This window comes from Babylonia areolata, chromosome 29 (genome assembly GCF_041734735.1).
Source record: "Babylonia areolata isolate BAREFJ2019XMU chromosome 29, ASM4173473v1, whole genome shotgun sequence".
In the NCBI taxonomy this organism is placed as follows: domain Eukaryota; kingdom Metazoa; phylum Mollusca; class Gastropoda; order Neogastropoda; family Buccinidae; genus Babylonia; species Babylonia areolata.
Window position 1 is genome coordinate 21,586,419 of NC_134904.1, and position 15,000 is coordinate 21,601,418.

The 15,000-nt window shown below is 48.1% G+C and overlaps 1 protein-coding gene across 2 annotated transcripts in view; it reads right to left on the reverse strand.

Moving 5' to 3' along the window:
• LOC143274821 (synaptic vesicle 2-related protein-like) overlaps positions 1 to 15,000 on the reverse strand; it is a 77,748-nt gene that overhangs the window by 529 nt on the left and 62,219 nt on the right. For both annotated transcript variants that reach the window (XM_076578752.1, XM_076578753.1), the window contains 4 exons: positions 11,642 to 11,838; positions 9,192 to 9,281; positions 2,344 to 2,457; positions 1 to 75 (listed from right to left, as the gene is read on the reverse strand). The exon at positions 1 to 75 is cut by the window's left edge and continues 529 nt beyond it. In XM_076578752.1, coding sequence (XP_076434867.1) covers positions 1 to 75; positions 2,344 to 2,457; positions 9,192 to 9,281; positions 11,642 to 11,838 — 476 coding nt within the window. The remainder of the gene's footprint in view (positions 76 to 2,343; positions 2,458 to 9,191; positions 9,282 to 11,641; positions 11,839 to 15,000) is intronic.

The following is a 15,000-nucleotide window of genomic DNA, read 5'->3' on the forward strand; positions in this document are numbered from 1 at the left end:
TCATTCATCCACCCTGGCGTCGGCCATGTTCTCTGACTCCTCACTGTCCCCCTCCGCCGCGTACGATATAGATTGCTGAAACAGACGTAGAGATTGCTGAAAGAAACCTACAGATTGCTGAAAAAACCTACAGATTGCTGAAACAGACGTAGAGATTGTATTGAAACAAACGAAAGACATACATTGCTGAAATCAACGTAGGGTATGAACTGATGAAACAAACGAAAGATAAAGATTGTTGAAACAGATCTACAGATTGCTGAAACAAACGAAGGACATATATTGTTAAAAATAGACGTGAGGTATGGATTGATGAAACAAACGAAAGTTAAAGATTGCTGAAATAGGCCTACAGATTGCTGAAACAAACGGACACATTTTGCTAAAATAGATGTATGGTATAGATTGATGAAACAAACGAAAGTTAAAGATTGCTGAAATACACCTACAGATTGCTGAAATAAACGAAGGACATTGACTGCTAAAACAGACGTAAGGTATGGATTGATGAAACAAACGAAAGTTAAAGATTACTGAAATAGATTTACAGATTGCTGAAATAAACGACGGGCACAGACTGCAAAAAATAGACGTAAGATATGGATTGATGAAACAAACGAAAGATAAAGATTGCTGAAATACACCTACAGATTGCTGAAATATAAATAAACGGACACATATTGCTAAAACAGACGTAAGGTATAGATTGATGAAACAAACGAAAGTTAAAGATTGCTGAAATAGACCTACAGACTGCTGAAATAAACGGACACATTTTGCTAAAATAGACGTAAGATATGGATTGATGAAACAAACGAAAAATAAAGATGGCTGAAATAGACCTACAGACTGCTGAAATAAACGGACACATTTTGCTAAATAGACGTAAGATATGGATTGATGAAACAAACGAAAGTTAAAGACTGCTGAAATAGACCTACAGATTGCTGAAATAAACGGACACATTTTGCTAAAATAGACGCAAGACATGGATTGATGAAACAAACGAAAGATAAAGATTGCTGAAACAGACCTGCAGATTGCTGAAATAAACGAAGGACATTGACTGCTAAAACAGACGTAAGGTTATGGATTGATGAAACAAAAGAAGGATACAGATAATTAAAACAGACGTAGGACATAGATTGTTGAAACAGAAGAAGGATATTGATTGCTGAAACGGAAAGATACTTCTTCTTCTTCTGCGTTCACTCGTATGCACACGAGTGGGCTTTTACGTGTATGACCGTTTTTACCCCGCAATGTAGGCAGCAATACTCCGTTTTCGGGGGTGTGCATGCTGGGTATGTTCTTGTTTCCATAACCCACCGAACGCTGACATGGATTACAGGATCTTTAACGTGCGTATTTGATCTTCTGCTTGCATATACACACGAAGGGGGTTCAGACACTAGCAGGTCTGCACATATGTTGACCTGGGAGATCGTAAAAATCTCCACCCTTTACCCACCAGGCGCCGTCACCGTGATTCGAACCCGGGACCCTCAGATTGACAGTCCAACGCTTTAACCACTCGGCTATTGCGCCCGTCCCGGAAGGATACGAAACAAACGAAGTATACAGATTGCTGAGAGAAACGAATAGATTAAAACAGACGAAAGAAATAGATTTTATGAAAGAAATGAGGAACACGGATTTATGAAACAGACGAGGGATATATCGTTCTGAAACAAATTAAGGTTTTAGATTGCTGAAACGAATGATGGATATGGATGGTTGAAACAAACAAATGATATGGAATGTTGAAACAGACATCACATACACGACTAATCCTCCTTCCCTCCAACCGCTACCCCCCCACCCCCCACCCAACCCCCGACCTCCCGACCCCCCGACCCCCTTCACACACACACCGGACTAGACTATTTAGTAGATGTATGGTATATTTCCCCATCTTGAACTAAATCGCATTCAAACTTTTTCGTGTCATTTATTACGTGATGATTCTCCAAATTGTCACCAATGTGGATAATGCTACCAATTGTCACCAGTGTGTATATATACAGATTGTCGTTGTTGTCGCCATTGAAAATACGAATATGATCACCAATTTGGATACAACTGCTTTCCCGCAAACTCATTCTTATTCAATCGTTCTTCAATTGTATAGATTAATGATACAATAGAAGGACATTGATTGCTGGAACAAACAACAACAACAACAACAACAACAACACACACACACACACACACACACACACACACACACACACACACACACACACACCCGTCGCCCCTCTCCATCCCCACCCGACTCCACCCCACCCCCCACCCGACGCGCACACAGACTAAGTGACAGAAGAAGACGCGCGTGGTCCTGACCATCATAGGCCTGCCCATGGTTTCAATGGGCATGAAACACATGCAGAGCGCTGCCAGACAGCACATCACTCCGTATATAGTCACAGTGATGGGCACTGAGAACACCATCAGCATCTGAAACAGCGAGGCTGCACGTCACATGTCACACAGTACAGCACAGAACCGACAGCCGTCACGTCACCTGTCACACAGTACAGCACAGAACCGACAGCCGTCACGTCACCTGTCACACAGTACAGCACAGAACCGACAGCCGTCACGTCACCTGTCACACAGTACAGCACAGAACCGACAGCCGTCACGTCACCTGTCACACAGTACAGCACAGAACCGACAGCCGTCACGTCACCTGTCACACAGTACAGCACAGAACCGACAGCCGTCACGTCACCTGTCACACAGTACAGCACAGAACCGACAGCCGTCACGTCACCTGTCACACAGTACAGCACAGAACCGACAGCCGTCACGTCACCTGTCACACAGTACAGCACAGAACCGACAGCCGTCACGTCACCTGTCACACAGTACAGCACAGAACCGACAGCCGTCACGTCACCTGTCACACAGTACAGCACAGAACCGACAGCCGTCACGTCACCTGTCACACAGTACAGCACAGAACCGACAGCCGTCACGTCACCTGTCACACAGTACAGCACAGAACCGACAGCCGTCACGTCACCTGTCACACAGTACAGCACAGAACCGACAGCCGTCACGTCACCTGTCACACAGTACAGCACAGAACCGACAGCCGTCACGTCACCTGTCACACAGTACAGCACAGAACCGACAGCCGTCACGTCACCTGTCACACAGTACAGCACAGAACCGACAGCCGTCACGTCACCTGTCACACAGTACAGCACAGAACTGACAGCCGTCACGTCACCTGTCACACAGTACAGCACAGAACCGACAGCCGTCACGTCACCTGTCACACAGTACAGCACAGAACCGACAGCCGTCACGTCACCTGTCACACAGCACAGCACAGAACCGACAGCCGTCACGTCACCTGTCACACAGTACAGCACAGAACCGACAGCCGTCACGTCACCTGTCACACAGTACAGCACAGAACCGACAGCCGTCACGTCACCTGTCACACAGTACAGCACAGAACCGACAGCCGTCACGTCACCTGTCACACAGTACAGCACAGAACCGACAGCCGTCACGTCACCTGTCACACAGTACAGCACAGAACCGACAGCCGTCACGTCACCTGTCACACAGTACAGCACAGAACCGACAGCCGTCACGTCACCTGTCACACGATACAGCACAGAACCGACAGCCGTCACGTCACCTGTCACACAGTACAGCACAGAACCGACAGCCGTCACGTCACCTGTCATACAGTACAGCACAGAACCGACAGCCGTCACGTCACCTGTCACACAGTACAGCACAGAACCGACAGCCGTCACGTCACCTGTCACACAGTACAGCACAGAACCGACAGCCGTCACGTCACCTGTCACACAGTACAGCATAGAACCGACAGCCGTCACGTCACCTTTCACACAGTACAGCACAGAACCGACAGCCGTCACGTCACCTGTCACACAGTACAGCACAGAACCGACAGCCGTCACGTCACCTGTCACACAGTACAGCACAGAACCGACAGCCGTCACGTCACCTGTCACACAGTACAGCACAGAACCGACAGCCGTCACGTCACCTGTCACACGATACAGCACAGAACCGACAGCCGTCACGTCACCTGTCACACAGTACAGCATAGAACCGACAGCCGTCACGTCACCTGTCACACGATACAGCACAGAACCGACAGCCGTCACGTCACCTGTCACACAGTACAGCACAGAACCGACAGCCGTCACGTCACCTGTCACACAGTACAGCACAGAACCGACAGCCGTCACGTCACCTGTCACACAATACAGCACAGAACCGACAGCCGTCACGTCACCTGTCACACAGTACAGCATAGAACCGACAGCCGTCACGTCACCTGTCACACGATACAGCACAGAACCGACAGCCGTCACGTCACCTGTCACACAGTACAGCACAGAACCGACAGCCGTCACGTCACCTGTCACACAGTACAGCACAGAACCGACAGCCGTCACGTCACCTGTCACACAGTACAGCACAGAACCGACAGCCGTCACGTCACCTGTCACACAGTACAGCACAGAACCGACAGCCGTCACGTCACCTGTCACACAGTACAGCACAGAACCGACAGCCGTCACGTCACCTGTCACACAGTACAGCACAGAACCGACAGCCGTCACGTCACCTGTCACACAGTACAGCACAGAACCGACAGCCGTCACGTCACCTGTCACACAGTACAGCATAGAACCGACAGCCGTCACGTCACCTGTCACACGATACAGCACAGAACCGACAGCCGTCACGTCACCTGTCACACAGTACAGCACAGAACCGACAGCCGTCACGTCACCTGTCATACAGTACAGCACAGAACCGACAGCCGTCACGTCACCTGTCACACAGTACAGCACAGAACCGACAGCCGTCACGTCACCTGTCACACAGTACAGCACAGAACCGACAGCCGTCACGTCACCTGTCACACAGTACAGCATAGAACCGACAGCCGTCACGTCACCTTTCACACAGTACAGCACAGAACCGACAGCCGTCACGTCACCTGTCACACAGTACAGCACAGAACCGACAGCCGTCACGTCACCTGTCACACAGTACAGCACAGAACCGACAGCCGTCACGTCACCTGTCACACAGTACAGCACAGAACCGACAGCCGTCACGTCACCTGTCACACGATACAGCACAGAACCGACAGCCGTCACGTCACCTGTCACACAGTACAGCATAGAACCGACAGCCGTCACGTCACCTGTCACACGATACAGCACAGAACCGACAGCCGTCACGTCACCTGTCACACAGTACAGCACAGAACCGACAGCCGTCACGTCACCTGTCACACAGTACAGCACAGAACCGACAGCCGTCACGTCACCTGTCACACAATACAGCACAGAACCGACAGCCGTCACGTCACCTGTCACACAGTACAGCATAGAACCGACAGCCGTCACGTCACCTGTCACACGATACAGCACAGAACCGACAGCCGTCACGTCACCTGTCACACAGTACAGCACAGAACCGACAGCCGTCACGTCACCTGTCACACAGTACAGCACAGAACCGACAGCCGTCACGTCACCTGTCACACAGTACAGCACAGAACCGACAGCCGTCACGTCACCTGTCACACAGTACAGCACAGAACCGACAGCCGTCACGTCACCTGTCACACAGTACAGCACAGAACCCACAGCCGTCACGTCACCTGTCACACAGTACAGCACAGAACCGACAGCCGTCACGTCACCTGTCACACAGTACAGCACAGAACCGACAGCCGTCACGTCACCTGTCACACAGTACAGCATAGAACCGACAGCCGTCACGTCACCTGTCACACGATACAGCACAGAACCGACAGCCGTCACGTCACCTGTCACACAGTACAGCACAGAACCGACAGCCGTCACGTCACCTGTCACACAGTACAGCACAGAACCGACAGCCGTCACGTCACCTGTCACACAGTACAGCACAGAACCGACAGCCGTCACGTCACCTGTCACACAGTACAGCACAGAACCGACAGCCGTCACGTCACCTGTCACACAATACAGCACAGAACCGACAGCCGTCACGTCACCTGTCACACAGTACAGCACAGAACCGACAGCCGTCACGTCACCTGTCACACAATACAGCACAGAACCGACAGCCGTCACGTCACCTGTCACACAATACAGCACAGAACCGACAGCCGTCACGTCACCTGTCACACAATACAGCACAGAACCGACAGCCGTCACGTCACCTGTCACACAATACAGCACAGAACCGACAGCCGTCACGTCACCTGTCACACAGTACAGCACAGAACCGACAGCCGTCACGTCACCTGTCACACAATACAGCACAGAACCGACAGCCGTCACGTCACCTGTCACACAATACAGCACAGAACCGACAGCCGTCACGTCACCTGTCACACAGTACAGCACAGAACCGACAGCCGTCACGTCACCTGTCACACAATACAGCACAGAACCGACAGCCGTCACGTCACCTGTCACACAGTACAGCACAGAACCGACAGCCGTCACGTCACCTGTCACACAGTACAGCACAGAACCGACAGCCGTCACGTCACCTGTCACACAGTACAGCACAGAACCGACAGCCGTCACGTCACCTGTCACACAGTACAGCACAGAACCGACAGCCGTCACGTCACCTGTCACACGATACAGCACAGAACCGACAGCCGTCACGTCACCTGTCACACAGTACAGCACAGAACCGACAGCCGTCACGTCACCTGTCACACAGTACAGCACAGAACCGACAGCCGTCACGTCACCTGTCACACAGTACAGCACAGAACCGACAGCCGTCACGTCACCTGTCACACAATACAGCACAGAACCGACAGCCGTCACGTCACCTGTCACACAGTACAGCACAGAACCGACAGCCGTCACGTCACCTGTCACACAGTACAGCACAGAACCGACAGCCGTCACGTCACCTGTCACACAATACAGCACAGAACCGACAGCCGTCACGTCACCTGTCACACAATACAGCACAGAACCGACAGCCGTCACGTCACCTGTCACACAGTACAGCACAGAACCGACAGCCGTCACGTCACCTGTCACACAGTACAGCACAGAACCGACAGCCGTCACGTCACCTGTCACACAGTACAGCACAGAACCGACAGCCGTCACGTCACCTGTCACACAATACAGCACAGAACCGACAGCCGTCACGTCACCTGTCACACAGTACAGCACAGAACCGACAGCCGTCACGTCACCTGTCACACAGTACAGCACAGAACCGACAGCCGTCACGTCACCTGTCACACAGTACAGCACAGAACCGACAGCCGTCACGTCACCTGTCACACAGTACAGCACAGAACCGACAGCCGTTAACACAGCGACAGCTCAGCTGTCACTGGCATGGCATTTTCTTTTAAAACAAAACAAAACAAAAAACAAACAAACAAACAAACAAAAACCTGTTATTTATTTTTTTGTTTTTTCGATTTTATCTTTTCCATCCTTGCAAAAGAAGGTTATTTTCTTCTTTTTTTTCTTTTTTTTTTATCAACCAAACGAAACATTATATTGCAAAGCCCTGGTATAGCAATAGTTTTGGTCATACATTATTCTAGACATTTGCATCACACTTTTGGACTGTTTATTTAGAACGTTTTATCATCATCATCATCATCATCATTATTATTGTTGTTGTTAATAATAGTAGCAGAAGTGCCAGCAGCACTGGATCTTTTTTGTAGCAAAAGTGGTAGTAGTGGTATCATTATCATTATCATCATCATTATCATTTCATAATGAATCATCCACGACCCATGCTCATCATCAATGGGTGATGAATAGCGCGCAGGTATCTGATTTACATATGGTTACCTGTCACAAGTTAAAGAGAAACAAAATAACAATTATTGTCATTATCATTATTATCATTACTATCATCATCATCATCATTATCATTTTCTATTAAAAAATCGTTCGGCCTATTATTCCAACAGAATGCCTAATGGACTCCAAACAAGCCTGGTGTAGTAGAAGCTTATTCGTACCCCCACTTGGTTTTCACCCCCGGCGGCAAATCTGACCTGTCCAGATTAATTCGTGGCGCACGGGGTCTATTCAGACCCGCCTGGAATGACCTCCCGGACTAAACCTCAGAACTGTGCCGCTCCAGGTGGGTTTTACCCCGACTAAAAATAGATATATGGGTCATTCTAGGCCAAAGCAGAACTGCCTCATGTTTGCTTCCGTTCAGTTGAAATGGTGGAAAGGAGGGAGAGGGTCAAAGGAGGGAGAGGGTCAATAAAGGCCGGCCCAGAGGGACTCCTTTCCTTTTTTCAATCACTTGATCAAAACCAGTAAAAAAAAAGGTAACTTTCGACTATTTTACATCTTAGTGTAGTTTTGTTGAAATTCATGTATGGTCGCTTTTAAACTTCTATGATGACACCCGTCACATACTTACTATATTCATGTATCATGACAGGACTCTGTATAAGATTTTCTTGTTATCCTGTTCATATATAACTACGTTGTATTGTGACATGTTCTAAACAGAATACTGTTTAAACCAACCAACTTTCCACTATGTGGGTTCGATCTAGATCGACCAGCCTCAAATGACCCAGGTTAGTCTACGAGAATGGCCCAGGGGGTGGAAGCCAGCCGTGACGTAGTCTGAGGCTGTCACACCGGTGTCAGAATCACAATCAGATTACCTTTATCATTTCGTAGAGATATTAAGTGTGGTGAAGTCTGTGATACATATAAATTATAAGCAAAGCGGTAAAATCTGGCATACTACATATACATAACAAAATGACACTCAACTCAGTCATAGCAAAGCAAGTCTGATTACTTTCTATTATTTAAAACACACACATACACGTACGCGCGCGCGCACACACACCCGTATGCAAGCATCCATGTACACTTATTGTACATTCACATGCACAAAAGTATCAAAAGAATATAGTGGTGGAATCAATATAAATTGATACTAAGCTATAAAACATACAACCAAATTTTAAAGAAACATGGCATAGGAGCGTTAATTACAGGCATATAAACATCCGTTTAGATTTTAAAAACATCAATTACATCATCACAGAGATCCGCATCTTTGTAGTAAAATCAAACATCTCAGTTCAAAATCAAATTCAGGTGGAACGAACTAACGGTGCTAAACAGCAATGGGCTTCAGGCAGTGAGGTGACCTACCTGGGCCAGGAAGGGAGTGATCATGCTGGCAAGGCGACCCCACCCCGTGCACACCCCCAGACCCACAGCCCGCATGTTGGTGGGGTACAACTGCCCAGAACACAACCACCCTGTGACTGCTGAACCATGGAACATATTGGTAAAGGCGTCAGTTTTTAACAGCAGCTCCTACCTACCTTTTGTATGTCTTTCAATCATGTGAAGGATTTTGCTGACCAAAAGTCATACGACCCCAAGAGAAAGAAGTCCAGATAGAGACTGGTGACTGACATCCTGACCTGTCGGCTCAGTTGACAGCCCTTCACTGACAGACCTTCACTGACAGACCTTCACTGACGAGCATACATGGCAGTTAAGTCAACCATCTATTTGACAAGCACAGTGCCCTTTCCCTTAATTAACCCTTTCCCTTAACCCTTTCTCTTAATTAACCCTTTCTCTTGACCCTTTCCCTTTATTAACCCTTTCCATTAACCCCTTGATTGCTGAGCCAGAGTAAAATGAGATCAGTGTGGTTGCCGCTGGGGTACATTCACCACATCGTGAGTACTTTGAGGCGTTGTAACTTGTTTTAGTGAACACTATTACAGCTGTCCCGAGAGGTAGCGGTCCAGGTAAAGAATGGTGCTGACAGCCTGATCTTTCAGTTCAGTCTCGGTGACGGCGCCTGGTGGGTAAAGCGTGGAGATTTTTTCGATCTCACAGGTCAACATACGTGCAGACACGCTAGTGCCTGAACCCCCTCGTGTGTCTATACGCACGCAGAAATCAAATACGCACGTTAAAGATCCTATAATTCATGTCAGCGTTCGGTGGGTTATGGAAACAAGAAGATACCCAGCATGCACCCCCCCCGAAAAGGAAGTGTAGGTGCCTAAATAGCGGGATGAATACACAAAACGGTCATACACGTAGATGTTACGTGTCTGCCTGAGAGTGAATGTGTGCGCGCCTGAGTGAATGAGCGCCCAATGGCAGCCGTCAGTTGGCTCTAACCAGGTAGGCAGCCTGTTGCGCAGATGATCCTGATTTGTAAAGCGCTTTGAACCTGGTCTCCGACTGAGGATAGGCGCTATACAAGTGTGCATATCATTCATTCATTCAGTCGTATCACAGCAAAGGTAACAACCGTTCACTACAACAAGCATATCTGGTCGGCAGCAGTCAAGGAGTTGCTTGTTCTCGTTACACTCATATCATGGGTGTGTGTTGTGGGGCAGGAGGGTATTTGAACACAGATTCACTCTCATCATGGAAGGAAATATCGATATCCTAATCTTCACACCCTTCCCCGTGTACCTCTAAGAACTAAGAAAGGTTTAGGGGGCGGAGAATGTGGCCCTAAGGACCCAGGATGAACTGACGTGACCAGTGGAAGGAGACTTCAGACTGACTGACAGACGATGGGGTGACAGCAGCACACTGGCTGAGGACCGTGGATTATGGAGAGTCCTGACTGCCTCGCGCGTTCAGCGACGCGGGAATATTTAAATGAGAAGTGAGGCAGGGGGGTGGGAGGGGCTTGCTTTGCTTCGTCAGGTAAAATTTCGTAGTAAAATTCATTCTAATGTACTAGGTGTGTGTGTGTGTGTGTGTGTGTGTGTGTGTGTGTGTGTGTGTGTGCACGCGCACAAACGTATGTGTGCATGACTGAAGCCGGACTGAACGCCACAGGAAACGAATGATGAACGCCAAAAGGCAGCTCTCAGTCGGCTCAATCCAGGTAGGCAGTCTTCTGTGCAAATGACTTCGTGATTGCGAAGCGCTTAGAGCTTGGTCTCTGACCGACCGAAGGACAGGCACTATACAAGTACCCATATCAATCAATCAAAACTAGCTGAGGACAGCGCACTATGGAGTGCCTTGGCTGCCTCATGCGTCCAAAAACACGGGACATGCGAGGAACGAGATGGGGGTTGAACAGGAGTGTCCTCGAAGCAAGAGGGATGGTGCTGGCGTGAGGGGCATTGTTTTGCTGTGTCACCTTCCCTGAGGAAACAAGAGGGGTGGTACTGGTGTGAGGGGCATTGTTTTGCTGTGTCACCTCCACTTGAGGCAAGAGGGGTGGTGTTGGTGTGAGGGGCATTGTTTTGCTGTGTCACCTCCACTTGAGGCAAGAGGGGTGGTGTTGGTGTGAGGGGCATTGTTTTGCTGTGTCGCCTCCACTTGAGGCAAGAGGGGTGGTGTTGGTGTGAGGGGCATTGTTTTGCTGTGTCACCTCCACTTGAGGCAAGAGGGGTGGTGTTGGTGTGAGGGGCATTGTTTTGCTGTGTCACCTCCACTTGAGGCAAGAGGGGTGGTGTTGGTGTGAGGGGCATTGTTTTGCTGTGTCACCTCCACTTGAGGCAAGAGGGGTGGTGTTGGTGTGAGGGGCATAGCTTTGCTGTGTCACCTCCACTTGAGGCAAGAGGGGTGGTGTTGGTGTGAGGGGCATTGCTTTGCTGTGTCACCTCCACGGTGTAGATGAAGCAGAGGTTGAAGGCAGTGAGGGTGGCCCCCCGGACGCCGAAGATGAGGAAGGTGGTGAAGACCTGGTCGCGGCCAGGGACCTGAAGCAGGAAGAGGAAGGCAGCAGCCGCCAGCATCAGCAGTCTACCCGTCCACCGCCGGCCCACCCGGTCTATCAGCAACACGCTAAACAGTAAACCTGGATGGAAACAAGGAGGGTGGGTGGGAGGGTCACTTGTCCCTGGTGAAATTTGATGGTGTGTGTGTGTGTGTGTGTGTGTGTGTGTGTGTGTGTGTGTGTGTGTGTGTGTGTGTGTGTGTGTGTGTGTGTGCGCGCGCGCGTGTGTGTGTGTGTGTGTGCAATGCTCATCAGTGGTGCCCCTGCTGTCGTGAGACTGCGGAAAGAAGAAGTATGAGGCGGAGGAGGAAGGAGAAGGAGGTTGGGAGAATAAGCTGTAACACTGTAGTCTTCATGTTGGCAGAATAAGCTGTAACACTGTAGTCTTCATGTTGGCAGAATAAGCTGTAACACTGTAGTCTTCATGTTGGGAGAATAAGCTGTAACACTGTAGTCTTCATGTTGGCAGAATAAGCTGTAACACTGTAGTCTTCATGTTGGCAGAATAAGCTGTAACACTGTAGTCTTCATGTTGGCAGAATAAGCTGTAACACTGTAGTCTTCATGTTGGCAGAATAAGCTGTAAAACTGTAGTCTTCATGTTGGCAGAATAAGCTGTAACACTGTAGTCTTCATGTTGGTAGAATAAACTGTAACACTGTGGTCTTCATGTTGGCAGAATAAACTGTAACACTGGTTTTACGTTTGGCAGAATAAACTGTAACACTGGTTTTACGTTTTGCAGAATAAACTGTAACACTGTGGACTTAAGGTTGGGAGAATAAACTGTAACACTGTGGACTTAAGGTTGGGAGAATAAACTGTAACACACCGGTGCCGACTTTCTGTAAGGAGAATAAATGGTAACACACTGGCTTAATTAAAGTAGTAAAAATGAGCTGTAGCGTGAATAAAACCCTCTAGCCTAGCTCTTTTGATGCTCAAGATGAAGCTGAACACTGCATGTGAAAACGTGGGGAGCTGAGAAGCTGCGGAATACAGGACGCGGGATCGTTGAATGCCAAAAGAAGAAGCTGAAGACTATAACGTTGGCAAAAAAAGGGTGTATTTTTTACTTCTCAACATCACAGTGTTTCATTGCTGCTACCACTCACACTGAAGAGCTGGACGAATGGAAAACAAAAGACAGAGAGAGAGAGAGAGAGAGAGAGAGAAAAGCGGGTGGTCCTCTCAGTGTAGCAATGCGTTCTCCCTGGGGAGAGCAGCCCGACTTTCACACAGAGAAATATGTTGTGACAAAAAAAAGAGTAATACAATACTAATACAGTACAATACAATACCAACAATATCGCATTCCCTACAACGAAAGCCGTTGGATGGGCCAGCCAGACATCCACTCAGCGTGAACTGGAGAAAGAAAGAAGAAAGGGGGCGGGGGGCGAGGGGGGGGGGGAAGGAAGGGAGAGAAGTGACTGCTCCGAGTGAGTTAACTTGAAAAGGACGTGAAAACACACACACACACACACACACACCACACACACACACACACACACACCAAATCAAATCAAAACATAAACAACAACAAAAAACAAACAAACAACAAACACGCACTGAACAATGACTTGAAAAGAGGTCAATGCAATACAATTGTCCATGAACAAACCCTGAAGTAATAGTAGAGAAAGTCCGTCATGTACAAGAATAAGAGAAAAGGGAAGAAAAGTATACCAATGTCGGGAGGGTGAAGTACAGAGGGGGAAGATGGTGTCTCCCGTCGGTCCGACGGATGAGTAGGCAGGCAGGCTTATCTGTCGGTGTGTGTCCTCATATGGGAGAAGAGGTAGATTCTGGATGCACAGCACTTCCCACAGGTGTTGCAAGTGAAAACGTCTCCAGAAGTTGAGCCCTGCTTCCTTTGCTTCTCCTTAATGGCCAGCGTTCTCTTGTTTTCAAACGTCTTTATGCCACTAGAGCACAGCATTCGACAGCGGTCAAGGGCATCAGTTTCCCAGGAAGCGATGTCTATGTCACAGGCTTTGAGGTTTGTCTTCAAGGTGTCCTCGAAGCGCTTGCAGGGTCTTCCAAGTTCACGGTGGCCTTCCTTCAGAAAGTATACCAATGTCGGGAGGGTGAAGTATAGAGGGGGAAGAGAGAGCAGGTAACGACAGGAAAGAGATGGAGGGTGGGGGGTGGAGGCTAGGGCCTCCCGTGTATGCGACGAACTGTCAGTTGCCGACATTCCCTTAGAATGGGACAGGTGAACTCAGCGCAGCCCTCGTCCAGACAACTGATGACAGACAGCTGTGAAACATGGGACAACCTCGCTTAGCTCTCTTGAAAGACGGCTCACTACGATCAGCTTCGGATCCACTCCATTTACGCATACCCAGATTCAAACTCTCGACTGTTGGCCGCCGTTCTTTCTCTGTCTCTGGACCTTTCAATTGGAATGAACTTCCTCTTTCGCTTCGTCAAGTCTCCACACTCAGCTCTTTCAAGTCTGGCCTTAAAACCCATCTCTTCCCAAAATAGCCTTCCTTCCCTGCCTCTTCCTTGTCTTCAGTTTCTCCAGTTTTAGGATTATGCGTGCGTGAGAATGACTGGTGCGAAAGCGCTTAGATTTGCCTATGCACAAGACTCAGCGCTATATAAATATTATTATTATTAAATGTTGAACAGACAAGGAGGACAAATAAATGAAAAAACCCCCCAAAAAACAACAACAACAAAACAAACAAAAACAAAACAAAAAAACAAAACAACAAAACAAAAAACAAAGAAAAAAAAAACAATAACAAAAACCCCAAAAAACAAACAACCCCACCAAAAAAACAAAAAAACAACCCCCCCCAAAAAAACAAAACATACACACACAATAAAAACACAAACAAATAGACACATACTACATGAATGAATAAATATTGGATAAATACATGTGTAACAGCATTAAAAGTGAGAAAATGCTAATAAATACTAAACTGTCATCATTAAATGGCAATGAATAAAACACACCACCTCGGGAAAAAAAACAAAACACACCCGTCAATTACAACTGTAATAACAAGAGCAACAACGACAGCGACAACAACATGACACTGCTTCCAAACCTGAGTCAGCTGCAGCAGTAATCAAAATATTAACAGCGACAATGATAGCATCACTGATATTAATTAACAGCAATGTCAAAACAGCAGCCAAAACTAAAACACGTGCAGCAGCCTCAGTTGACTGGTTCCATTCTTTTGCATCTCACGTCCACAAAAACTGAACCTCAAAACACAC